Genomic DNA, 27100 nt, shown 5'->3' on the forward strand with positions numbered 1-27100 from the left:
ATTATAATGGTTTGCCATTTACTTCTCTAGTAGATCCATTATGTCAAGCAATAAGAGGTTAAATGATTTCCCCAGAGCCATATAGCTAGCAAGCATCTCAGGCAGGATTTAAACTCAAGTCTTTCTTGTCTTCAGGCACAGTGCTCTGAGCCACTAGTTGTCTTCTTTTAATTCGAGTTAACAAATGAGAAGATCTCTATACATTAAAAATAAAAGATAATTGAGAAAAGTATAAGGGAACAAAAGATGTTTCAGTAACTATCCATTTCTTTGACTGCAATTCTTCTCCACTTCAAAACATAGCTGCCTGATACTACAAAGTACATGCCTGAAGACATGTTTACTGGCATAGTAAAGACAACGAAAGAGATCCCTTTGTCTCTAGTGTTCAAAAGGGATAAAAGTGATACTTTACTTTCTTTCTGTAGTAATTCTAACCCCTTTAATTTCTCCCTCTTATCCTTTCCCCTAAAACTGATGACAGCCATTTCTTTATTATGATTTTACGAACACACACAAACACACACACACTATTTTCCTATTTGTTCTGATCAGAAGTCAGTGCACCTAATATTTTATAAAGTATCCATACACTGTGGGCTGTGTGTGCTAGCTATATGTATGCCTAAGAAAGTGTATTGAATATATGTGTGTATATATACACTCATTAACACTAACAAAGTTTAAATATATTTATATATATGTACATATATATTTTTTTATAATTTTATTTATTTTTTTTTATAATCTATGTTTTTAAAGACCTCACCAATCTTACAAAAGGTAGGAAAGATCCAGGATGGAAAATAGGAACAAAATCTATTTTACACATATTTTGTATATTTGCCCAATGCTTAACTTACTGCCTCATTCCTAAGTGCTTTCTGCTTCATTAATTTTTGTGTTTAATCACAAAATAAAATTCCCAGACCTCCTCCAGTCTCAAAAACATGCAAAATTACCACCAAAATATTTAATTTTGAATGAGTTCTCAAAATTACCTGATTCAAGTCACAATATGTTCTTAGGGAAGGTGACATTTTCAATTCTCTTGCTATTCTCATAGCTGCATCCAAATCATTTTTTTTCCCTTCAATGTATTTTTTGGCCATTATGATATCCCCTAAATAGTCCTCTGTATTTCTTACAACTTCTTCATACAGACTTCTTTTCCTTCAGTAAAGAAAGTTTTGTAAGCATTTAGATATATTTTAATTTTCAATAATTATGTCAGATTTTTAAAAAAGTTTATATTGAGAATGCTATATTTACATGGTGCTAACAACCATATTATACAATTCTTCCTTTAAATTACTTATAAAGTTTTCCTTTGAATGATACACTAAAGTTTCTACATGTTATAGCTAAAAATGTAAACTTTAAACCCAAAGGAAGAACCCAAAGAAATGCAAGGTATTGGGATTCATATATGTATTTCTCATTTGACATTATCTTAATACACTGAAAGATATACGTGTATTGGGGGCAGCTAGGTAGCACAGTGAAAGAGCATCAGCTTTGAATTCAGGAAGACCCGAGTTCAAATTTGGTCTCAGACATCACTTCCCAGCTGTGTGACCGTGGGTAAGTCACTTAACCCCAATTGACTCAGCAAAAAGAAAAAAAAAAAAAAAAAAAAAAGACATACTTGTATCTCCATAAATCTTGCATATTTTATTAGGAACTTTTAAACACACTCCAAAACAAAAGACCTTTGTTAAGAACAAAGGAATGTTTTTCAAAGGCCCAAAAGCACAAAATTCTTATAGTAGCTCTATGATATCAAAGAACTAGAAAGCAAAGTAGATACCATTTTTAAGTTTTGATGGCCAACAAATTATACAGTTGATGAATGTCATGAATTATTACTGTGCTAAAAGAAATAATGAATATGAAGAAAACAGAGAAGCTTCGAAAGAAACATGAAATGATGCAAAAAGAGGTGATCACAACCAAGAATTTACAAGATGATAATAAAGTAATAAATGGAAAGAACTAGCGTCACGTATTAAAAGTGAATGTGACAAAGTTACAAAGAGTAACCTTGGCCCCAAAGAGAAATGAAAATACTTCCCCCACTTCATTCCTTTTCAGGGAAAGCATCCACAGCTGTGGAAGATAACTGATTTTTTTTTAAGCTTTGCTCTTATTCTCCTTTTCTGAAAAAAAAAAAAATTAATTGGCTCAAAATTATATGGCTCTCTGGGTAAGGGGAAGAGGAGGGAAGTGTGTGTGATGGAAAGAAATGTAGCCAATGTAAAAGCAAAAAATAGCACTACACATTTATTTTGAAAAAGGATTAAAAAGAAAAGGAGAATACATAGAACTTGACACATGCATTGTCCTTGCTTAATTGTTAATCATCCAAGTATGACTTTTAAGAAGTGTACTCATTTTAAATGATGAAATTACATGTCATAGCTAACTAAAGCTGATCTCAATGACAATTTCCTTTTTAGTCAAGTTATCTTAATTTTACAAATTTATATTTTGACCAAGGGTATGTTTTAAAAATTTGCTTACCTTGACTTTAGTGAAGTAAAAAGCTGATGAAATTTTTCCTCAAGAACTTCTAGAAGGCAGTCTGTTTCTTGTTTTGTTTGATTTTCTAGACATTCTAGCATCTAGTTTTGTTTTTAAAAAATATTTGTAAAGTTAACAATTTATCTTCACACTCTAATACCATGTATTATTTTTTATAAAAATCCAATTTGTAATAATTTTTATTCAATACCCTGACCCACATAACTTGAGATACTTTCATTGGTAAGAAGTTAAATAATAAAAATGTTAGAAATTACATCTGCTCAGATTTAGTTTTGTTAATATTTAGGATATAATATCTGTTTCTCCTGCTATGTATCTTTAACTTGAGTCACTAATTTTCTTAGTGGCTCATAGTACCAACAGTTAACATTTATACAGCACCTAATATATGCTAGGCAATGCGCTGAGTATTTCTATCTTCATAACAATGCTGTGAAGTAGGAGCAGTTATCCCCATTTTGCAGATGGAGAAACTGAGGCAAACAGATTAAATGACTTGCCTAAGGTAAGTATCTGAGACTGGATTTCATCTCTACTAAACCCAAATCTATCTGTTCCTCCATGATATCAAACAATGATTCTTTAATGTTCTTCCAGTGTAGCAATAATGTTCATAAAGTACTTCTTCCTAGGCTGCTAAATATTGTGAATAGGAAAACTTTGTATGTTTTTTCTCCTTTAAAATAAAAAATTACAGGGGCAACTATGTGGTGCAGGATATAGAGCACCAGTCCTGAAGTCAGGAGGACCAAAGTTCAAATCTGGCCTCAGACACTTAATACTTCCCCGGGCAAATCACTTAACCCCAATTACCTCAGCCCCCCCCCCCCCCCCCCCCCCCCGGTCTATACCCAGCAATGCCCCATCACCCCCCCCCCCAAAAAAGAAGATGGCGGCTCATAAAATAAAAATTATATATAAAATAACCACACAGAGAAAAATTTTCAGTATAATAAGGCTTAAAATTTTCTTGATTTTGCAATAATTTTCTTTATTCTTGGGCATTGTTAGCATATTTCAAACCAAAAAATTTTGTAGGTCCAAAATGATTTACAAGATTCCATGTTAGAAGTCAGAGGTGTGTTTTGGCCCTAAAGGTGAAGAATTTCTTTTTTCTTTCATTTATTTACTGGCTGGTTCTCTTCTCATCTACTCATAAGAACTAGTCATGAGAACTTATAACTGCCCCTGCAGTTGATTTCTATTTATTCCTTCCATTTTTTTTTCTATTTCCTCTTGCTTCTTTTGCCTGACATTCATAGAAAAAGGATGGATTTTACTGGCAGATATTACCATTGAGAGCATTTGTTCCTTCTATGCAATGATGTACCTAATCAAAATATGTTAAGTGTAATTATTAGGTATGTTCAATGATTTGTGGAGAAAATTTCACTTGCCAAGTACTCTACTACAATACCCCAAGTACATTACATGCCCCAAATCAAGCAATAAAACATTTTGCATGCATTTTCATATTTTTATAAAATATCAAATTATTATTATGAAGTTCACAATCACATATTATGAAGCCTCAAAAAGCAAGTTCAATTTTTTCTTGATATCAGTAATATTCTACTAATCAGATAAGCAGTTTATTAGGGAGAATATTTCCTATAAAACATTTTGATGTATAGAGATACTATTGACAATAATGGCTAATGTAAGGTTCAACAGTGTGAAAATACATAACCTCGAATCTGGTTACTCCCACATCAAAATGTTAATGTGAGAAGAATATACATATATATATATACACACACACATATATATAAATGCCTGCCCCCTCCCCTTTTTAATCAATAAAAACAATATTTTCCATGGCAGAGAACATACGTTTGGCTTACCTTTTCTGCATCACTTAACTGTTCAAAATTATAACCAGCTATCTTCAAAGCTTCATCAATTTCTTGCGTCATTTTAGTTTCCTAAAGGGAAAAAATTCCCCAACATTAAAAAACAGCACAATTAAATGACATTACATCAGATTTACCTATAAACTGCTTTAAGAAGGTAAAATATTGTAGTAATTTCATATATCAAAATATGATAATGAAGGATGGAACTGGAGAAACAAAGTAAATTTGTCCTGCACTAAACTAACAAATGACATTACTCAATAGAGTTCTGGAGTTCTTACTGGTGACACTAAATTAAAAAAAAAAAACCAAAAACAGAAACAAAAAAATCCCCCAAACTTTACAGCATCACAGCATTAGGGTTGGAAGAAACTTTGAGGACTACCTAAACCAGGGGTTCTCAAACTTTTTAAATAGGGGGACAGTTCACTGTCCCTCAGACTGTTGGAGGGCCAGACTATAGTAAAAACAAAAACTTTGTTTTGTGGGCCTTTAAATAAAGAAACTTCATAGCCCTGGGTGAGGGGGATAATCATCTTCAGCTGCTGCATCTGGCCCGCTGGCCGTAGTTTGAGAACCCCCGAGTCTTAAGCCAAAACATTCATAGGAAACTGAGGCCTTAAAATCAAAGTTAAGTTTGATTTTACACTATAATACAGCTGATGATTTTATTTCTTAAAAAAACAAAAACAAAACCCAAAGGTTATTAAGATTTAGATTAAAGTCCAGATTTTCCACCCTCCTAAAAATGCAGGCAGATATTAAAAAACAAAAATAAAGAAAAGGAAAAAAAGAACAAAAAATCTGGTTACAGCTTTAGAAATTCACCCCCCCCACACACCCATACCCCCCCTCCCCATAACATGGTTTATATAGGTTATAGAAATGAAAAAAGTTGAGATGATCAAGTTTTAAAAAATAAAAACAAAACAACAACCACCCCTTTCCCAAATAGTAAGATGAGAACAAGGTAATTTAAAAGTGGGGGAAAGAAACAAATCAGAAAGTTTGGGTAGAAACCTCAAATGGAAAAAAACAATTAAAACAACAACTTTAAAAAAAAATGAAAACATCTAAGGTAGTAGACAGCTACAAGCAAGAGATGAAATAAGCCAAAAGGGGCAGAGTGAAAACTTTGCCTGTATCTACTCTAAGAAAATAACATTTTTCATACTGTCACAACTGCTGATGGGTTCAGAATAGGCCTGTGTAGGGTAGATGAATTTTCTAAACCAACAACCTGCTGACCAGCTGTCTTCTTGAAATCCTGAGAACAATTCCTTATCCTGGAAAAGGGCACAGAAAGAAAGTTAATTATATGTACCAACTCCCAATCTTCTTTTAAAACAATAGCAATAACAACAATTTCAATGTTCTAAGATTCTACTCGATTCCCACATTTTTCATTTTAAATAATCCTTGGCACACCAAGGATTTGGCACTTCTAAGGACATGTACAACTGATACTCAATTGTGCTAATTGAAGATTAGAAGAACACGAGACAAACTCAATCTCTTTCCATATAAGGATTTTATTTTAATTAATTTAATCAAACTTTTATTGGAACTGAAATAATTCAAAATGGAATAACTAACTCAGAAAACAATGAGAATCTACCATGTTCAAGATATGGTTAGGGAAGAAGCATTTATATAATTCCTTCTATGTGTTAGACATGAACTAAGTGCCTTTTACAAATATTATCACACTTAACCATTGGAAGGTAGATGCTGGTGTTATCTCCATTTAACAGATAAAGAAACAGAGGTAAAAAGAGGCTAAAATAACTTGCTCAGCATCACATTTGTGAAATTGCATGAGGCTGGGCTTTTAAATAAAACCTTCCTGACGTCAGGCCCAGCACCGTCTATTGCACAACTTAGTTACCTCATAATAGATATTACACTAAACATTGCAAATGACAAAAAAAACAAAGAAAATATCACTACTTCTTGCCGCTGATACTCATGGTATAGATTACAAAGGTACAAATTACCACTGAAATAAAATTACTAAGAAAAATAAAGGATGTTTGAGACCTAAAACTATATAAAGCAGCAGTTATAAAATCTATTTGGTACTGGCTAAGAAGTATAGTAGTGGATCAGTAGAAGAGGTTAGTTTCGCAAGACAAAAAATAACTGTCGCAACCTACCTAGTGTTTGATAGAGCCAAAGACTCTAGCTTCTGGGAAAAGAACTGACAAAAATTGTAGTCAGGACTAGAAGGAAAGCAGAAAACTGGGAAAAAAATTTACACCAAATGTTTCTGATAAAGGACTCACTTAAAATTTGTAAAGAACTGACGCAAATTTATAATACATTCCAATAGATAAAGTTAAGATATGAAAAATTTTCAAAGAAATTAAAGCCATTTCTAGTCATGCTCTAAATCACAACTGATTAGAGAAATTTAAATTAAGACAATTCTAAGGTACCACTTCATACTTCTCAGATCCACTCAGATGACAGAAAAAGATAATGATGGAGGAGATGTGGGAAAACTAGGACACCAATACATTGTTGGTGGACTTGTGAACTGATCCAACCATTCTGGGGAGCAATTTGGAACTATGCCCAAAGTGCAACAAAACTGTGCATACCCTTTGACTTAGCAGTGTTTCTACTGGGCTTATATCCCAAAGAGATCTTAAAAGGGGAGAAAGGGACCCACATGTGCAAAAATGTTTGTGGCAGCCCTCTTTGTAGTGGTAAGAAACTGGAAACTGAGTGGATGCCCATCAGTTGGGGAATGGCTGAATAAGCTATGGTATATGAATGTTATGGAATATTATTGTTCTATAAGAAACAACCAGCAGAATGATTTCAGATAAGTCTGGGAAGACTTACATGAACTGATGCTGTGAAGTGAGCAGAACCAAGAAAATAGTAGCAAGATTATGTGATGATCAACTGTGATGGACTTGGCTCTTTTCAAAAAAGAGGCGATTCAAGTCAATTCCAATAGACATTCAGAGAGAACTATAGAAAATGAAGATCACCTTTTTGTTATTTGCTTATTTTTGCTCTCATTTTTAGCCCCTACTTTGATCAGATTTTTCTTGTGCAACATGATAAATGTGGAAATATGTTTAGAAGAAATATACATGTTTAACCTATCTAGGATTACTTGCTGTACAAGAAGGTGGGAAATAGAAAGGGAGAAAAATTGGGAACAAAGTTTTGTAAGGGTGAATGCTGAAAACTGTCTTTGCATGTATTTTTAAAAATACCAAGCTATTATGATAAAAAGAAAGAAAATGAGATCCTTATAAGTTTGATATAATTTTTCCCACATATTTAAAAATTTCTAGAAGGATACAACAAATTTGACTTTTAAAAATGGACTTATTTCTTTTAGTCTCACCTCTCTAATTTCTATATATATATATTTTCTGAATCCATAAACATAGTTATCCTTCAATAAAAGGGACCATAATGCTCAATAATATATTCTTAAAGTGAAAAGCCAAAAATATCCATATTATAAATTTCTTATAAAAATAAGACAGTCAAATACTGTTTACAACACACATATTGCAACAGAAAATGTAGATATACGTGTCTAGTATGACCTAATCAATTATGTTTCATAAGACAGAAAACCTACTCTATGTGCAAAAAACTAGCAAATTACATATTAGAGTGGAAAAGAACTTTGCCCCTATTATTACAGGAATGTTTATCCCATTTTGCAGATGGAGAAATGGAAGTTTTACAACTAGATTCAAAGGAAAAATTCAAACTCAGCTCTTTTAAGTTCCAAGTTCAGTACGCTTTCAAACTATGACAATCTGTCTTCTCACGTATATCTAAAGGACTTTAGAAATCAACATTCCAAACTCTTCATTTTACAGTACAGATGAGGTAATGAACGGGTGCTTAAAAAAATACTTGTTGACTTTTAAATGACTAACCTGTGATAATTTGCCTAAGAAAATGTAATGAAGAAGGCAATATACCAATGGAACAACTTGCCAGAAAGATTCAAGAGACTGAAATCTTCTTCCCAACTCTTTCATATACACTAAAAAAAAAAAAAAAAAAATCTCAAAAACAAATCTATGTATTCTTTTGCACCTCTGTTACATCTCATCTATAAAATGAAGAGGTTCAGAGAAAAATCTATTAATTAGGGAGGAGGCAATGCTCATGGCTGAGAATACAAATATAAATAATCCCTGTTCATGAAGCTGATATTCTAATGAAGAAACAATAAAAAAATATAAAATAAATATTAATTTAATGAAAATATATATATATGTACTATGGGAAGGAAGGAACTAGCAGTTGTGAAGGGCAAATCAGAAAAAACATCACGCAGAAAATGGTGTTTGAGCTCGTCTTAAAGAGAATCTGAGGAAAGAAGGGAAATGCATTTCCAGGTATTTGGAACAGCCACATAAAAAGGCTAATAGGTGGCACCTGACATGCCATGAGGGTAGAACAAAGGAGTACAATTTAGACTGTAGAGTGCAAAAATGAAAATAATTTTTAAGAAGGCAGGAAAAATAGGTTGGGGTAAGATCATGTATAAAACTATAGTTTTAAAGATAAATGGAAGAATCTATAGTTGATGCTACAAGCAATTACAAGCCACTGGATTTGCCTGAGTAGAGAGTGATGGTCAGATTTAGGCTTAAGGAAAATTACTTTAGCAGCTGTGTGGACAAACACTAAACTGGAAAGAGAATTAAGAAAAATGCCAAGTAAACTATTGCAATAATCTAGGTGAGAGGTGATGAAAACCTGAACTAAGGTAATAATTGTATGAGTAGAGAGAAGAGACAAGATGCAAGAAATATCATTCAAGTAGGAATAGCAAGATTTGACAACTAATTAGATATAAGGTGAAGGAGAGTGAAAATTACTGGATAACATCGAGTTTACAAAACCCAGAGACTGAAAATGTATCAGTATATTTGATAAAAATAGTAAACTTTAAAAAATTATTATAGTTTTTTATTTACAATCTTATGCATGGGTAATTTTTCAACACTAACCCTTCCAAAACCTTCTGCTCCAAATTTTCCCCTCCTTCCCCCCACCCCCTTCCTTAGATGGCAAGTATTCCAATACATGTTAAAATATGTTAAATAGTCTTGTTAAAAAAAAAAAAAAAAAAAAAAAAAAACCTGAGAAGGAAAACAAAAATGCAAGCAAACTACAGAAAGAGTGAAAATGCTATGTCCACACAGTTCCCAGTCTTCTCCTTAGGTGTAGATGGCTCTCTTCATTACTGAAGAATTAGGACTGGTCTGAATCAATTCATTGTTGAAGAAAGCCACGTCCATCAGAATTGATTATCATATAGTCTTGTTGTTATCGTATATATGATCTCCTGGTTCTGCTTCTTTCACTTAGCATCAATTCGTGCCTTTCCAGGCCTTCCTGAAATCATCCTGCTAGTCATTCATTACAGAACAATAATATTCCATAACATTCATATACCATAATTTCTCCAGCCATTCTCCAACTGATTCCAGAAAAATAGTAAATTTGAAAGGGAAAAGCTTAAGAGGAAAAAGGAATTCCATTTTAGACATGGTGATTTAAAGCTGTCTCCAAGACAGTTAAAAATGGCAAACAGTTAACAGGTGGTACAATTCTGAAGCTCAAGAGAGAGAACAAGACTGAATAGAGATGTGCATCATCTATGAAAGAATGACAATGCAATCTGATGAATGGGGGACAAAAAGTGATCCCCCAGAAAAGAAAATGGCAAACCACTTCAGTCTATGTCAAGAAAACTCCATAGTACTAAAATGATAAGAGGTGTCAAATACACTACTGGGAAAGAGTAGAGCACAAATGGACCTAAAAACAGCCCCAGTACTAAAGAAGCAGCTGGGCCAAAACCAAAACGAAGTTTTAGCTGTGAACGCATGTAGTGATGAAAGGAAAGTCAGAGATTATAAAGAACTATACAGAAACTTGGAACGTAAGATCTACAAACCAAGATAAGCCGAATATGGTCAAACAGGAGATAAAAAGATGAATACCATTTAGGAATCTGACAGCATAAATCTCCCAGTTTCCTATACCTAAAACCTGAGACATCTTTTGACTCCTTTCTTCCCCATTCCAATCAGTTACCAAGCCCTGCTAATATACTTGCTGCATTGATCCCCTTTACTACCATCAAGATCTAGGCCAATATTGCATTAATAGATCACTGGGACCACCTCCCAACTGGTCAAAAATTCCCATGACTATCTAATGTCTACTAGACTAACTTAAGTCAGAGTGCCTTCATCATTACTTTCTTAAAACTTTTCTCCTTGGCTCTTCATTGCCTTTGATTATCAAAATTCTACTAATGTTAAAGTCACATTTCCTTCATGATTATGAGAGCTTACATTCAGCTTTTTTCTTTTGGTGTTCAGCATTTTCTCTATACCATTTACTCATATTTAATTGAGTAACAGTATGGCATGAGGCTAAAGTGCTGGATTTGGAATCAGTAATACTTAGGCTTGAATTACTTCTTAGAAACAAGAATCCCAGGTTATTAGTGATTTACAAAATGGATAAAATAGCTACCTCCAGGCTTATAAGAATCAAATCAAAAATATAAAATGCTTTATATAAACCTTAAAGAACCACATATAAAAGCTATTATTTCATTATATTACATTACTCCTTAATTACTTCATGTCAGTGTTTCTGAGGGGCAAGTTCCTTATAAATGGTCCTTTACCATGGCTTAACAGCTACAACTTTGCAAAGTTAAAAGTTCAGGTTCCCCATGATTAGCAGCCAAAACTGTCACACAGGAAAATGACCTCATTCTCCCTCCAGAGAGTGAATTTTCAGATACTTGCAAGTGTTTGCTAAGATTTTGTTTACTACAGGTTTAAAATGTACAGTTTTAAATTAAGGGCCCCTTTCTAAGGTTTCATGGTTTTTACTTTTCATATGAGAAGGTTAGGCTTCTCACATGTTTACATTAGTCTTTGAAAAACCTTCATGCAAGTTACAAAGGTATCTCCAAAGACCTCAATTAGCAGAATTTATCTCTAATGAGCCAAACCCAGTTACTTCAATCCTATCCCCACATAATTGAGCAGAAGCAGCAAACCATGAGCAAAATGTAGTATTACTTTTGAAATGTAAACTTATGACAATTCTGGGAAAAAGGTAGAATAGATTGGTAAATTTAACTCTCCTAATGGCTGAATAAATTGTGGTATATGAATATTATGGAATATTACTGTTCTGTAAGAAATGACCAACAGGATGATTTCAGAAAGGCCTGGACTTACACGAACTGATGCTGAGTGAAATGAGCAGGACCAGGAGATCATTATATACTTCAACAACAATACTATATGATGACCAGTTCTGATGGACCAGGCCATCCTCAGCAACGAGATCAACCAACTCATTTCCAATGGAGCAGTAATGAACTGAACCAGCTATGCCCAGAAAAAGAACTCTGGGAGATGACTAAAAACCATTACATTGAATTCCCAATCCCTATATTTATGCACACCTGCATTTTTGATTTCCTTCACAAGGCTAATTGTACAATATTTCAGAGTCTGATTCTTTTTGTACAGCAAAATAACGTTTTGGTCATGTATACTTATTGTGTATCTAATTTATATTTTAATATATTTAACATCTACTGGTCATCCTGCCATCTAGGGGAGGGGGTGGGGGGGTAAGAGGTGAAAAATTGGAACAAGAGGTTTGGCAATTGTTAATGCTGTAAAGTTACCCATGCATATATCCTGTAAATAAAAGGCTATTAAATAAAAAAAAAAATTAACTCTGATCTCCCATATAAATATAATAACAAATTTGTGCCTCAGAGCAAACAAAGATTAGTGAAAAATCAAGAGGACTAGGGGTAGAACAGGGGTTCTCCTGATGTAAACCAAGATATGAAGAAAGATCGGAGAAGATACAAAGACAGAGGCAGGCCAAAGATTAACCCCAGTTTAGTGTAAATACCTCAGGCTAGGTCTTTAGAAACACCAATTGGGGCCCCTGGGGCTAACTGAGTGTGGCTGGAGCCTCAGCAGGTACCAGAGACTTTAGCTTTTCAAACTGTAGAATAGGGATCCCAAGTCAGGGAAGACTGAGGGACTCTTGGATGACCAGGAACATCAGGCCACGCTGTGCTGCAGAGCTGTGGCCCTCCTCAAGAAACAATCAGCATAAAGGGTTAATGCAGAGGCAATGGGGCAGAGATGCTGTGGGCATCTGCTGGAGGGGGGAGCTCTTGGTTTAGGGTTCCTGGTCAGAGGAGACAGCTGAAGTAAAACCAGAGACATCATTCCTCCCAACCCAGGATTAGAGGTGCTTACATTAATACCTCATTAAAAAAAAAAAAAAAAAGCCAGCAAAATGAACCCAACTATGGAAACTTACTATGGGAACAGGGAAAACCAGGGTTCATAATCAGAGAAGAATGCTGAAGTAAAAAGAGCTTCTAACCCCCAAGAGTAACATGTTTAACAATTTACAAGGAAGTAAAGAAAAGATGGATACTAATGAATATAATTTCTTCTACTAATACATAAACACACTTTCTTGAACTGACATTTGTTGCTACATATTTTGAATCCTCCTGATGTTCTGCCTTCTCTTTCCAATTCTGTCAGTCCAATACTAATCTATCCTTCCAGATTCATTGTGGCTTCTATCTGCTCACATTTCCCAAGGAAAATTAAAGGTTTTATGCAAGTGTAAGGTATTATTGTAGATTTGAAAGAAAGAATGATGGGAGAAACTATTGTAGGCTGTTCTTTCTGGGTACTTAAATGGAAACCTTTCCAAGAAAACTAAATTCCATAGTGGTTCTTTTTTGGAGGAGCAAGGAACTAGAAATTGAATCGATCCCCATTAGCTGAGGTCACGGGATATGGTTGTTCTATAAGAAATGATGAGCAGGCTAATTCAGAAAAACTTAGAAAGACATGAACTGATGCTAAGCAAAGTGAGCAGAACCAGAACACTGTACACAGTAACAAGATTATGTGATATTCAACTGTGATGGACTTGGTTCTTCTCAATAATGTGATGATTCAAGCCAATTCCAACAGACTTGGGATGAAAAATGTCATCTGTATCCAGAAAACTATGGATACTGAATATAGACTGAAGCATAGTTACTTTTTTTGTTTTCTTTCTCATAGAAGTTTTTTCCTTGTCATCTGATTTTTCTTGTACAACATGACAAATATGGAAATATATTTTAAAAGATTGCATATATTTAACCTGCATCACAAATTGCTTGGTGTCTATGTAAGGGCATCAGTAAGAAAGGGAGGGAGAAAATAATTTAAAACAAAATCTTATAAAAATTAATGTTGAAAACTATCTTTACATATATTTGGACAGATACTACTGAGAAAAATAGTATGTAGGCATGCATGTATATTTGTGAATATACATGCAAATATGAAATGCATTTGGTTGGGTTCTAATGCAGTTGTGTTCTAGGTCACACTTTCTCTCTGTATATGTATAAGCATATACAATGCTTATAATATTATGCTCAAGTCACTTCCCACTCTTTGCTACCCTTCTCCCATCACCATCCTTTTGTTTCTAATTCCTATGCTAAACTCCATAAAGCCAGAAAGAAAAAAGTAACCAAATTTTGTTTTTACCAAGCAATATCTGCATTCTTTCATTTTCTTGGAACTGGATTCTGTAACTTTCGGTTTTCCCCTTGTTTTTCTGGAAAATCTACTTCTTTACTCACTGTAAACAAAGAGCAAGCTTTGCTCCCTTTATTGCCAGTGACAATAGCTGAGAACAAACCTAAGCAAGAGCACTCTACAAATGACTCAAGATCATTAAAGAATATTTTTAAGTACATGAATAACATTTTGTTGGCTCATTATTTTTTGAAAGTAATTTTAGTATTCTAAATCAAAGTGCTCAAATAGCTGCTACATTTGAGAATTTTAAACACATTCAAACCATACTTTTTAGGCTGAAATTTTTCTTCATAAGCATCTTCTTCAGCATAGCCATCTAAAGGATAGTATCCTTGTCTTCTATTTATAGTTGTAACTGCCTTTTGGGAGAAAAAATAAAAGTTTTTAGTGACAGCAAATATTCTTTCCTCTTTAACACCAAATTTTTTTTTATTCCTAAATTATTCCAGAATAAAAAATTAGAAAGTATATATGATTTATAATATTGAAACCAAGATTAAAACTTCATGTAATATATAATATACATCTACATTTTTTTAAAATTAGTATATAATGAATTTGTTAAAAAAAAAAAAAAAGGTGCTCCTCTTATTTTATACATAGGCTAAACCCACAAATGTTGGTCTGGGAGATATGTAAGAAAAACAGAAATCCAAGAAACCTGGAACTTAAAGATTCGGCTCAAGAGCTATCTTAGAAGAGGTCTATTTGAATCTCTTAGTTGCTACTGCTCTCCTCTGGAAAAATACTTTGTAGACATCTTATTTTCTTATCTGTGTTAATGATATCCTCCTTGTAGAATAAGCAAGAAAGTCAGCTCTGTGTTTTTATATCCAATATGTGGCACTTAGGGGAAAAGGAAAGAGAATAAGCATTTATACAATGCCTCATATGTACTAAACACCAGCTAAGTGGTTTTTTGTTTTTGTTTTGTTTACAAATACTACTTCATTTAATCTTCTGTACTTCAAGTTAGATGCTATTATCCCCATTTTACAGTTGAGGAAACAAAGGCAAACAATGTAAATGACTTGCCCATAATCACACAGCTCATAAGTGTCTGAAGATGCATATGAACTCATGACTTCCTAACACTTCTTAACCCCCATCCACTGTGTCATTAGCTCCAACATATTTTTGTTGGATTGCTATGACAGTTTAAAAGGTAAAGAGAGTCCTAGAACTAGAATAAATGGAGACAAAAAGATTCCTTTAAAGATAAGTCATATGTTCCAGAAAATAAATTTTTTTAGCTTTTTAGGAAAAGAAAGGGTATTTCTAAAGTATTTATACCACAGAATCCATAGAACTCATATCTTCCATACATTAGTCTATAGCAACTTCTTTAGTTTCCCTACAGATTTCAAGGAGATTGAAGAAGAGAAAAAGTTGGCTCTTTAAGAAACACTATTTTTAGAAAGAAAATCCGAGATGGGTCTTGTGAAGAGACCTCCTGAACTTGTTTCCTTGATGCTCTATTTTCCAGAGATGAAGTCCCCCTGAACTATCTTCAAAGTGATTTTTTGCAAGTAACTCTATAAGACTCAGTACCATTGAAACCAAATCAGTTACAATCCTGATTCCTGCTATCTTCACCCAGACTGAGAGACTGAACAGTTGGGATCCCTTCAGTAATCAGAAAATCCTTCTCCACAGTCCAACATTTCCAAACTTTCTTGTTCTTTCCTCACCCCATGCCACTTCTGTTATATGACATTTCTTTTTGTGGTACTACATAAATACCCAAAGCATTGTGTGTATGGTGGGATCCTTGGTATTAAAAAACTGCCACATGCACATGGACCATTCTTTAGTAATAAATGAAGTTATGATTCATATCTTATGGAGCTGTGACTTGATTAACAACAGCCTCTATGTTCATACTTATATCATATGGCTTCTTCACTTATTTGAAGTCTACCAACATAATGTATGTATCTAATTAACTTTGTAAATTGAGTATATATTCTGGAAAAAAATCAGGTTATCAGTCAAACAAAGCAGAAAGCCTCGAGAATGACTATTAAAATTAAGCAAGTGGCTTTCATATAAAAATAGAACAGGTGTGATTAAGCTCTTAAAAACCTCATAGATGACACACAGGCTAGTGTAAATATCTTAGACAAATGGAAGAAACGTAGGAATTTACAAAGAAAATGGGAGATCATTTTAAATTTAAACTTGAAATAAGTGGCCTAATTTAGAACATCAAATGCTAAATTATATAACTGAAATAAATCTTACTTTTCATTATGTTACATATTTTATTAAATCACATGCTATCAGCTAATGTAATATTTGCAATATTAAAGAATTAAAAGTACATTTCATATAATTTGAGTTCACCTCACAAATCTTCTATTCCAACTCATACCCATTAAATTAAAAAAAAAAAAAGTCATTTCAGTCTTTGCTAGAAAAAAACTTAACATGAAATGGAAAATCTACAACTCACTCAAGCACCCCATTCTACTTCAGAAGAATTCTGATTTTTCTGGAAGTTTTTCCTTACATCAAATCTAAATTTGTCTTGAGTAAAAATATTCATATGTACAAAAATACTTCTCAACTCTTTTTGACTAAAGAAAAAAAAAAAGAAACTAAGGAGCACCCATCAATTGGTAAATAGCTGAATAAATTATGGTATATGACTGTAAAATATTACAGTCTGAAGATACATCTTTTAAAAAAGAGACTTCTCAGAAGCACGGAAAAGCAGTCATGAAATGATGAACGGCTTAAGTGAAAAGAACTAGGATGACAATTTTTACAATAACATTGTTAAAAAAAAAAATCTGAAAGACAAGAACTCTGCTTATTTAAAAAAAAAAAATGCAACCATGAAATCAACAGTTTTTTTTCCTTAAGAAGAAAACAGAAAGAACAATAAAAAGAATCAAAGAGGAGAAACATAGCGTTGATTATATGTAGAATATATTTAGTTCAAAAAGAAAAACAAGTTATACAGACTAGATTCACAAGTTGTACAGAATGCATTCCCAATTAAAGTAGAATCATTTTTTTTTCTATTCCGCTATGTGAAAATGTGGATCTGATGATTTAGTATTTTTTTTTTTTTAATTCAGAAATCCAAAAAAAATTTAAATTAAAAAAAATCTCTCTTGGGGCAGTTAGGTGGCACAGTAGATACAGCACCAGCCCTGAAGTCAGGAGAATCTGAGTTCAAATGTGACCTCAGACACTTAACACTTCTTAGCTGTGTGACCCTGGGCAAGTCACTTAGCCCCAATTGCCTGGGGGAAAATTTGTTTTTTTGAACCTTCTACCCACTGCTCTTAGTTCTGCCTTCTGGGATAAAGCAGAATAAACAAATACTTCCATGATATCTATTGTGCTTTCTTATGTTTTCTGTTTCACAAGGCAAACATTCCTATTCCTATGTTAGAATCTAACATAAGGCCCTTCACCATTCTGCTGCCCCCTTTTAGCACTTTTAACAAAGACTAGTCCTTATTCCTAGGCTTGACTTTCTTATTTTTAAAAACTATACCTCTAAATATGGCCAAAAATTATATTTGCAATCTGGGCTGCCCATCATCAAGCTTCTGATAGCATATGCCATCTATCTAGTATACTACCTTGTGGTAGGTAACAGTCAAAGGAGCACACACAAAGCACTTAGAAAACCTTTAAGTGCTACATACCTGGTATTATCTGAACAAGTACAAAACCCAACTTAACATTTGATTTACCTGATTTAATTCAATCCAATGTTAGAATTCTATCATCCAATATCTTAGCTTTGTGTCACCGGCAAACAATTAGCATGATTTACATATGCCTTTATTCAAAACACTGATAGAAGCTTAAATGACAGGGTTAAGCCCAGGTTTGGGATCACTCTGCCTTATTTCAAGTTGATATCAAACAATTAATAATTGTACTCTAGATCCAACCATTCAGCTAGTTTAAAATACTTTTAACTGTAATAACACATGCATGTGGTATGTTCTCTCTCCATATTTTCCAAAAGAAAATCTTGAGAAATTTGATCAACTGCTTTGCTTATGGACTGATATGCTTCTATTTTATTATACTGCCTTTGTTTCAGATTTAGGATTGCCTGCTTTCTTTTAGTTTCATTTTACTTCCAGTCACTAACTTTTTAATCCTTGGATATCTCTAGATGCTAATGTTCTCTATAACATACCATAAACCAAAAAGAAAAGACTAATTCTTTAGTGTAAAGTGTTTGTGAGAACGACAGGACTTTGAATGTATGGTTTGACTAAGATTATATAGTAGAGATAAGAGGAAAAAAAAGGTCAAAATGGGGAAAAAGAAAAGGCAAAGAAGGAGCAAAAGTTTACCGAATTATGTGATGCTCAGATCAAAATTCAAATAAAAGCTTGAAAATATTTTGCAACTTGTAGGTGTTGATGATAGAGCTATACTGACACATACCCTTCTCACCATCCATTAGTGAATCTGGTAATTTGGTTGTTTCACAGATACGTGCTCTCTTCACTGACAGAAGTGCAAGCCCTTTATCTGCTAAGATTCTTATCCATTTAAAGTTTAAATCTTTCAGAGGACTTATTTAATTACTGATATTCTGATTTCAGTTATTATTTCATTCTTAATAGGTGACATGAAAAAGCAATGGGTTAATTACAGAGAACTTCAATTATATTTATGTCACTTTTTAGATCAGAGTTGTTTCTGGACCAAGATGCACATTCTCTACATCTACTGTCTGTTTTCATTACCATTTCAGTATTCTATACTTACATCAAAAACTTGTGAAATTGGTGGCGAAAACCTTAAATATAGGTTACTTTTCTGAAGACTAAAGATTAATTAAAATTAAAATATTCATGTTTATCACCGTTACTATTTAATATTGTATTAGAAACACTAGCTATAGCAATAAGAGCTGAGAAAAAGATTAAAGGAATAAGAATAGGCAATGAGGAAGCCAAATTATCACTCTTTGCCGATGACATGATGGTATACTTAGAGAACCCCAGAGATTCTGCTAAAAAGTTATTAGAAATAATCCACAACTTTAGCAAAGTTGCTGGTTATAAAATAAACCCACATAAGTCATCAGCATTCTTATATATCACTAACAAAATCCAACAGTCAGAGTTACAAAGAGAAATTCCATTTAAAGTAACTACTGATAATATAAAATATTTAGGAATCTATCTGCCAAGGGAAAATCAGAAACTTTATGAGCAAAATTACAGACCACTTTTCACACAAATTAAGTCTGATCTAACCAATTGGAAAAATATTAAATGCTCTTGGATAGGGCGAGCAAATATAATAAAGATGACAATATTACCTAAACTAATCTATTTATTTAGCGCTATACCAATCAGACTCCCAAAAAACTATTTTAATGACCTAGAAAATATAACAACAAAGTTCATATGGAAAAACAAAAGGTCAAGAATTTCAAGGGAATTAATGAAAAAAAAATCAAATGATGGTGGCTTAGCTGTACCAGATCTAAAATTATATTATAGAGCAGCAGTTACCAAAACTATTTGGTATTGGCTAAGGAATAGATTAGTTGATCAGTGGAATAGATTAGGTTCAAGGGATAAAACAGTCAACAAATATAGCAACCTAGTCTTTGACAAACCCAAAGATCCCAGCTTTTGGGATAAGAACTTACTGTTTGATAAAAATTGCTGGGAAAATTGGAAACTAATATGGCAGAAACTAGGCATTGATCCATACTTAACGCCACACACCAAGATAAGGTCAAAATGGGTTCATGACCTAGGCATAAAGAATGAAATTATTAATAAATTAGAGGAACATAGGATAGTTTACCTCTCAGACCTGTGGAAGGGGAAGGTCTTTATGACCAAAGCAGAACTAGAGATCATTACTGATCACAAAATAGAAAATTTCGATTATACCAAACTGAAAAGTTTTTGTACAAACAAAACTAATGCAGACAAGATTAGAAGGGAAGCAATAAACTGGGAAAATATTTTTACAGTCAAAGGTTCTGATAAAGGCCTCATTTCCAAAATATATAGAGAATTAACTCTAATTTATAAAAAATCAAGCCATTCTCCAATTGAAAAATGGTCAAAGGATATGAACAGACAATTCTCAGATGAAGAAATTGAAACTATTTCTAGTCATATGAAAAGATGCTCCAAGTCATTATTAATCAGAGAAATGCAAATTAAGACAACTCTAAGATACCACTACACACCTGTCAGATTGGCTAAGATGACAGGAAAAAATAATGATGATTGTTGGAGGGGATGCGGGAAAACTGGGACATTGATGCATTGTTGGTGGAGTTGTGAACGAATCCAACCATTTTGGAGAGTAGTTTGGAACTATGCTCAAAAAGTTATCAAACTGTGCATACCCTTTGATCCAGCAGTGTTACTACTGGGATTATATCCCAAAGAGATTATAAAGAAGGGAAAGGGACCTGTATGTGCACGAATGTTTGTGGCAGCCCTTTTTGTAGTGGCTAGAAACTGGAAACTGAATGGATGTCCATCAGTTGGAGAATGGCTGAATAAATTGTGGTATATGAAAATTATGGAATATTACTGTTCTGTAAGAAATGACCAACAGGATGATTTCAGAAAGGCCTGGAGAGACTTACACGAACTGATGCTGAGTGAAATGAGCAGGACCAGGAGATCATTATATACTTCAACAACAATACTAGATGATGACCAGTTCTGATGGATCAGGCCATCCTCAGCAACGAGATCAACCAAATCATTTCTAATGGAGCAGTAATGAACTGAACTAGCTATACCCAGAAAAAGAACTCTGGGAGATGACTAAAAACCATTACATTAAATTCCCAATCCCTATATTTATGCACACATGCATTTTTGATTTCCTTCACAAGCTAATTGTACAATAATTCAGAGCCTGATTCTTTTTGTACAGCAAAATAATGTTTTGGTCATGTATACTTATTGTGTATCTAAGTTATATTTTAATATATTTAACATCTACTGGTCATCCTGCCATCTAGGGGAGGGGGTGGGGAGGGGTAAGAGGTGAAAAATTGGAACAAGAGGTTTGGCAATTGTTAATGCTGTAAAGTTACCCATGTATATATCCTGTAAATAAAAGGCTATTAAATTAAAAAAAAAAAAGAAAATATTCATGTTTATAATTTTGTAACATTCTTCACACATAAAAAAATTAAAGAAAAAGTCTGACCCCAAAGAAATGACACCTCTCCCTAGTTTTTTTCAAAGGTAGGTGGATGGGGGCAGATGTACATGAGTACACATAACTACCTCTATAAAACATTATATATACATATGTGTAAATTATGTGCATAATTTTAAAAACGTACCTATCAGTTTTGCCAATAAAATTTTTTTTTTGTTAAATGGGTTGGCTCTTTGAAAAGAGAAAGGACAATTTTGTAATTTTTTTTTTTTTTTAATTAAAATCCAAATGTTCTATAAAGGGTAGCTGCAGAGATGACAACCTGCATTAGGAGAAATGGTAAAAAGATAAATCTAGTTTTTCTAATTTTCTAAAGTCTATATGTTTAAAATACCCAGCATTATATTTAATTGTGATAAACTCAAGTACTTCCTAATAAGGTCATTAAAGCTAAATTTTTTTTGATGCAGTATTAGAAATGTAAACTATGTTAATAACAAGAGAAACAAATTAAGAGAATATGCATAGGTGAAGACAAAACAAAATTATTCTTTTGTGCAAATGTGATGGTATATTTAGACAACCTTAGAGAAATCAACTTAAAATTAATTGAAATAACTTCACCAAATGTGTGATTTACACATTAACATCATTCCCCCGCCCCCTCCTGCAAATCAATCAGCATTTCTTCATGATATCAATAAAGCTCAGCAGGAAAAGAAAGAATGAAAAATTCCATTCAAAATTTATAACTCCAGAATGTATAAAATACTTGGGATTCTATTAAGATAGACACACAAGAACCATGTAAATAAAAGTTTTTTTTTTTTTTTTTTAAAGAAATTGACAGAGGAGGACTTATTAATCCAAAGCCAGCATGAAACATCATTCATGAGGTATTTGAATAGCTCATATTGCAATGCTCAGCATAAGGATTTTCAAACCAAAATAAATACAATTACCATAAAAATAACTGTGGAACAAAATTCAATGTAAAGTTGAAGGGAAATTTTCTCATTTTGGCTTTTTACACTGATTAATAAGTTAAAATTCATGAGAAATAAAATAAGGAGTTCCTTAAAAGTAGGTCAAGGTAGTAATATCCTGATAAGTTCATCACTGAAGATCAGCAATGGCTTTGAGGTGGGGCCAGTTTTTATGGGTAGCCTTAAGACAATTAAGACACTTCCATTACAGCAAAAGAGATTATTTTATAGACACTATTAAAGATTATAGAAACAGTCTGAAATAACTGAAAAAAGAGTAATTGCTCATCAATAGAGGCTGAGCTAAAAAAGTATTAAAATGACAAAAACTAAATTTAATTATTCTGTGTCATATTAAACTACAAAAGATTACTTTATAGAACGAGAAAAATAACAAAAAACTCATCTGGAGAAATAAAAGTCAACAAGGCATATAAGTGAAAAAAGGAAAAGCCAGCAATACCAGATCAGGAACTGTACTATAAAGCATTAATCATCAAATCAATTTGGTACTGGTTAAAAAAATGGACAGGTATCAGATTAAGTACAGCAAGTATAGAAAGCAAACAGATTAAGTACAGAAAATATACAAAGCAAATATACTCAGCCTAGGATTTGATAAACCCAAAGACTCCAGTTTTGGGGGCAGGAAAATCATTAGTAGAGAGGCATTTGGCAGAAATTAGGTTTATCCCATAGGCCAACACAAGCAATACAAGCTTGATATGATTTAGATATAAAACAAATCTCTCATAAAACACAATGTTGAAGACTTAAGAACTCTGATCAAGACAATAATCAGCTATAATTCTAGAAGACTGATGAACCACGTTGACCACTTGATGGCACAGAAGTAATAGACTAATAAGCAGAATATAACTATCCAAAAATATGTGTCTAAGTGGGGAATTATTTTGCTGTATTTTCCCCCCTGGGGGTGGAGGGGTATGAGTGGGGGGAAAATAGCCACAAACTTAATAATTGGGAGAAAATTTTTTTATCATTTTATGAATAGGTTGACTCCCTGAGAAGGGATGTATACAATTAAGTGATGTAAAAACAAAAAATAAAAATTAAATGTTGTATGAGTCATGCTGAATTGGTTAAAATTTCCTCATCCCAAACTCCCCTACACCAATGGAAAAATCATGTGTCTAGTTCCTATCCTCTTTATCCAATTCACAACAGTTATGTTGTTTTCATTTATTTTTTACTAAATTGTAACAAACATATGTTCTTTATAAAAGATTTAGAATATCTAGAACAACAACAAAAACACCTTACCTCACAATCAGGGCATACAACTGTGCTATGTTCTTCAGTTACTGACAAGCACAATTCACAGTAAGCATGTCCACACTGAAGCTCACAGTAGTGACCTGCTAATGAAATTAATTCTACTATGAATTAACCACAATAGTATAACTTATTTTGTTTTTTTTTTCCTAAAATTAAACCCCCCCCAACACTAATTCATTAAGAACTCAATGAATATCTATTTTTGTGTTCAACACTGGGCAAGTTAATAAATATAAAATTTCACAATAGAATATATTTTCTTTTTTGTAAACTTTAAGTTTTAAAAATAAGAGGCACCAACATGGTACAGTACCCACTTCCTTAAACTATAGTTCAAGACTCCATATAGGGTCTTGTAATTGAAAATGTGGGGGGATTGCAAAATTATGATTGTTAATGTTTGATTTACATAATTTTATATACCTACATACATGGGGTCAATAAAAATTCTTTGGGTAAAAAAAGAGGTTGCAAGTGGAAAAAATTTAAGAAACCCTGGTATATATAATTAGGTGCCTAATCCTACTGTGGGCTAGATAACTTTCTAAGATTGTTAAAGACTTGTGGTGATATAGAGAAAATTCCCTATATTAATGTATTTACAAATTCAATCTATAACCCTAATCCTAATAAAATCTTGTATTTCCAGAAATAGTTATAAATTTAACTCAATGTAAAACAGCATGCAAAATTTAAATATTGGAAATAAATTAGAAATTATAATAACGTGGTTGTCTTAGTTTTATAATTTGAAATTATTATCTAAATATAAGTAAACTTTGTAAAGTTTTAGGTATGTCACAGATCAAAGAAAACAAACTATGGCCATTTCTCATTTATAACACTGGAAAGCTATGGGTATCTTGTTGAAAAAGGAAAAAAAAATTACAGCAGCTATATGATTTAACCAGTAAGATTAAAATTTAAGTCGTAAGAAATTTTTGTAACTACATAAATTTATTTGTAAAGTCTTATTTAGGTTCCAGTGAAAAAATGGACACCTTAATAAATTAAAATCTTCCATCTACAAGTATTTACCAAAACAGTGACATTTATTATTACTGGATTTCTTCCAGAGTAGCAAATACTAAGCAATTCTGTGGCAAAACTTTATGTAATTTACTTAAAAGTGCCATACTAAATAACTCACTGACTGAAGAAGGCAGAAGCAAAACTAGTTAGTTATTTGTCATCCCCTGAGAATTTACATATTTTGCTCTCTACAGCACATCTACATTTTTTTTTTTTTTTGAAAAGGCAAACAATTGAAAAATATCCATGTCCCTCCCACAAAAGCAACATCCTATTGAAAATATAGCAAAGCTTTTGCACAAGCAAATAGCATTTTCCTCAATTGGTCCAACTTTTAAGGAACTTTCACATTCTGGCAGAAATACCTATGACATTAAAGACTATCTCACTGTAATAAAAAGGTTAAGCCATCAGTCAAAACGAATCCAAGACTGGATATCATCAATTGCTTATTATTCAATTCTAAATTCTAAAAGTTTTAAGAGTCACAGTAAGAGGGGATTTGAAATAAGACTGGCTTAGCAAGCTCTTACCTAATTAAGGGAAGAGCAAATCAAAGAAAGCATTTGGGGGGATTTAGTCGAACAGACGTGATATTACAATGTAAGACATAACACATCAAATGGGGATTATGATGCACTTTTTAAATATTAGAAGTGGCTGAGGTATCATTATATTTGGATTTCAACATTGCAGGAGAGCAACATTATGACCAAATATACACGTGGCTTGTAAGGAAACCTGTAATGCTATTTTTAGCTGGCAAAAAGATTTGCAAAAACACTTTAATACATTATTTCCTCTGATCCTCACCACCACCTTACAAGGAAGAAGCTGCTGCAGGGTTCTTTTTTTGTGGAGAGGCTGAACCACTTAAACCAGGAATCATCGAGTGAGGCCCAGAGCCGGCAGATCTTTCTAATGGCTACATACAGATGGTCAGTTGGAAGGGAGCCTGCTCTTCCAAACAGATAGCATTCTGTAAATTTGAATGCAAGATTGTCCCTTTGGAGGCACATCTATGTTATCAACCTTAACTAAATCAACCGTTTTCACAACTTGGTGTCCTGTTGGAAACTGTCTCAAGAAAACGAATTAGACGTCCACAAAGAAAAGGGGGGAAAAAAAAAAAAAAAAGATCTCGGGACCATTTTGTCACAAAAATGTGCGCAGGGACCCTTCGGTTCTTATTCACCTATGACCTAAATGCCTCGGTATTTTCCTCAGTCTCAGTTTCCCATTATAAAGTAACGGGCTAGAAAACTTGAGTGGTTGCTTCCACCCCTACGTCTCAGATCTGAAGACGCAGGGAAGTCAACGAGGGGAGGTACAGAGAAAAGGAAAAAAAGAGTAGGCGGAGGGAAGAGAAGGTGGGAAGGGGAAAAAAGGGGGAGGGAGCAGGAGAAGGAGGAAGAGGGAGGAGAGAGGACGGTAGAAAAGATGAGTGGATGGGGGGGGGGGGAAGAACGATACTGACGAAATCCACTAGACGCGAAGAATGGAGAATGGGGGTGAGGGGAAGGGTCGCCAAGAAGGCCGGGGATCTCTAACTCTGCCTCAGTTTCCTGGCTCTTCCCCCCCCCCCCCCTGCCTTTTGGGAGACCGGTAGGGCAGGAGGAAGAGCCAGGAGTGGCTTCCGCCTCGCCCGAGCCCGCGGGGGCCTCTCGCCCGAGCCCGCAGGGGCCTCTCTCCCTCCTTCCCTCCCTCCCAGCATGACCCGAGTTTCCCGAGAAGGCAGTAGGCCTGCGGTCAAGGGGCTCCATACCCGCCGCGGCCACTGAGCTCCTTCCACACCCGCTGCACAGGACCTCAGTGGGACCCCAGAGCCGGCTCTTTCGCCTGGGAAGCCGGTGAGGAGGAGATGAGGAGGAAGAGGACGACGCGGGAAGCCGAGTGCTCGAGGAACCCACGCCAGCCATAGCACCCGCTGTAGCTCCCGTCGACGCGACTGCCGCCGCCATCTTGCCTACGCTGCTCAGCGGCACGTGCGGCCTCGCAGACCTCGTGCACGTCTCTGGTTGGCGGGCCAATCAGGGCAAGGGGGGAGGGTTCTCTGTTCAGCCAGTCGCTCAGCGGCACGTGCGGCCTCGCAGACCTCGTGCACCTCTCTGGTTGGCGGGCCAATCAGGGCAAGGGGGGAGGGTTCTCTGTTCAGCCAATCACTGTCGGAGGAAAAAAATTAGTCGTTGTTCCAGGTCTCTTCTTTATTAAATTCACGTGAGCCGCTTGTGCTCTCGAGAGGTACGAGGCTGCAAACATGAGAACAAAGGTCGTGGAGCCCGCAGCTGGTCTTGCAGAGTGGAGTTTTGGGATGCAGGGGCTGGAGTGCGGAGCATCCTTTTGCTCCCTCGGGCCCTCAAATTCCGGGGGCCATTCGCTAGTCGCTTGATTCAGGCTTCTCCATCTGCACCACTATAATCACCGCATAATTATACAATGGCTTACCCTGAAGTTTTGAGCTTCAGAAGAGAGGAGGTGCTTTGCCAACTTTCCTATATAGCCGGAGCACTGGATAAAAGAGAATCCTCTTTAGCTTTTGGGGGAAAACGTTAATTTGCTCATA

The 27100-nt window shown here is 34.4% G+C and overlaps 1 protein-coding gene across 4 annotated transcripts in view; it reads right to left on the bottom strand.

The window, feature by feature from the left end:
• Nucleotides 1–26589, bottom strand: part of RNF17 (ring finger protein 17) — a 126905-nt gene extending 100316 nt beyond the window's left edge. The window contains exons 1-7 of one of the 4 annotated variants that reach the window (XM_023499569.2): nucleotides 26303–26589; nucleotides 23491–23585; nucleotides 14348–14439; nucleotides 5578–5689; nucleotides 4392–4472; nucleotides 2524–2624; nucleotides 1002–1173 (exon numbers count right to left, since the gene is read on the bottom strand). In XM_023499569.2, the coding sequence (XP_023355337.1) occupies nucleotides 1002–1173; nucleotides 2524–2624; nucleotides 4392–4472; nucleotides 5578–5689; nucleotides 14348–14439; nucleotides 23491–23585; nucleotides 26303–26498 (849 nt within the window). In that variant the 5' untranslated portion in view covers nucleotides 26499–26589. Of the gene's footprint in view, nucleotides 1–1001; nucleotides 1174–2523; nucleotides 2625–4391; nucleotides 4473–5577; nucleotides 5690–14347; nucleotides 14440–23490; nucleotides 23589–26302 lie in introns of all 4 variants that reach the window. The other 3 variants (XM_031960840.1, XM_031960839.1, XM_031960841.1) reach the window with 3 other exon arrangements.
• Between the last annotated feature and the right edge of the window lie 511 nt (nucleotides 26590–27100).

Source organism: Sarcophilus harrisii, chromosome 3, assembly GCF_902635505.1.
Source record: "Sarcophilus harrisii chromosome 3, mSarHar1.11, whole genome shotgun sequence".
Taxonomy (NCBI): Eukaryota; Metazoa; Chordata; class Mammalia; order Dasyuromorphia; family Dasyuridae; genus Sarcophilus; species Sarcophilus harrisii.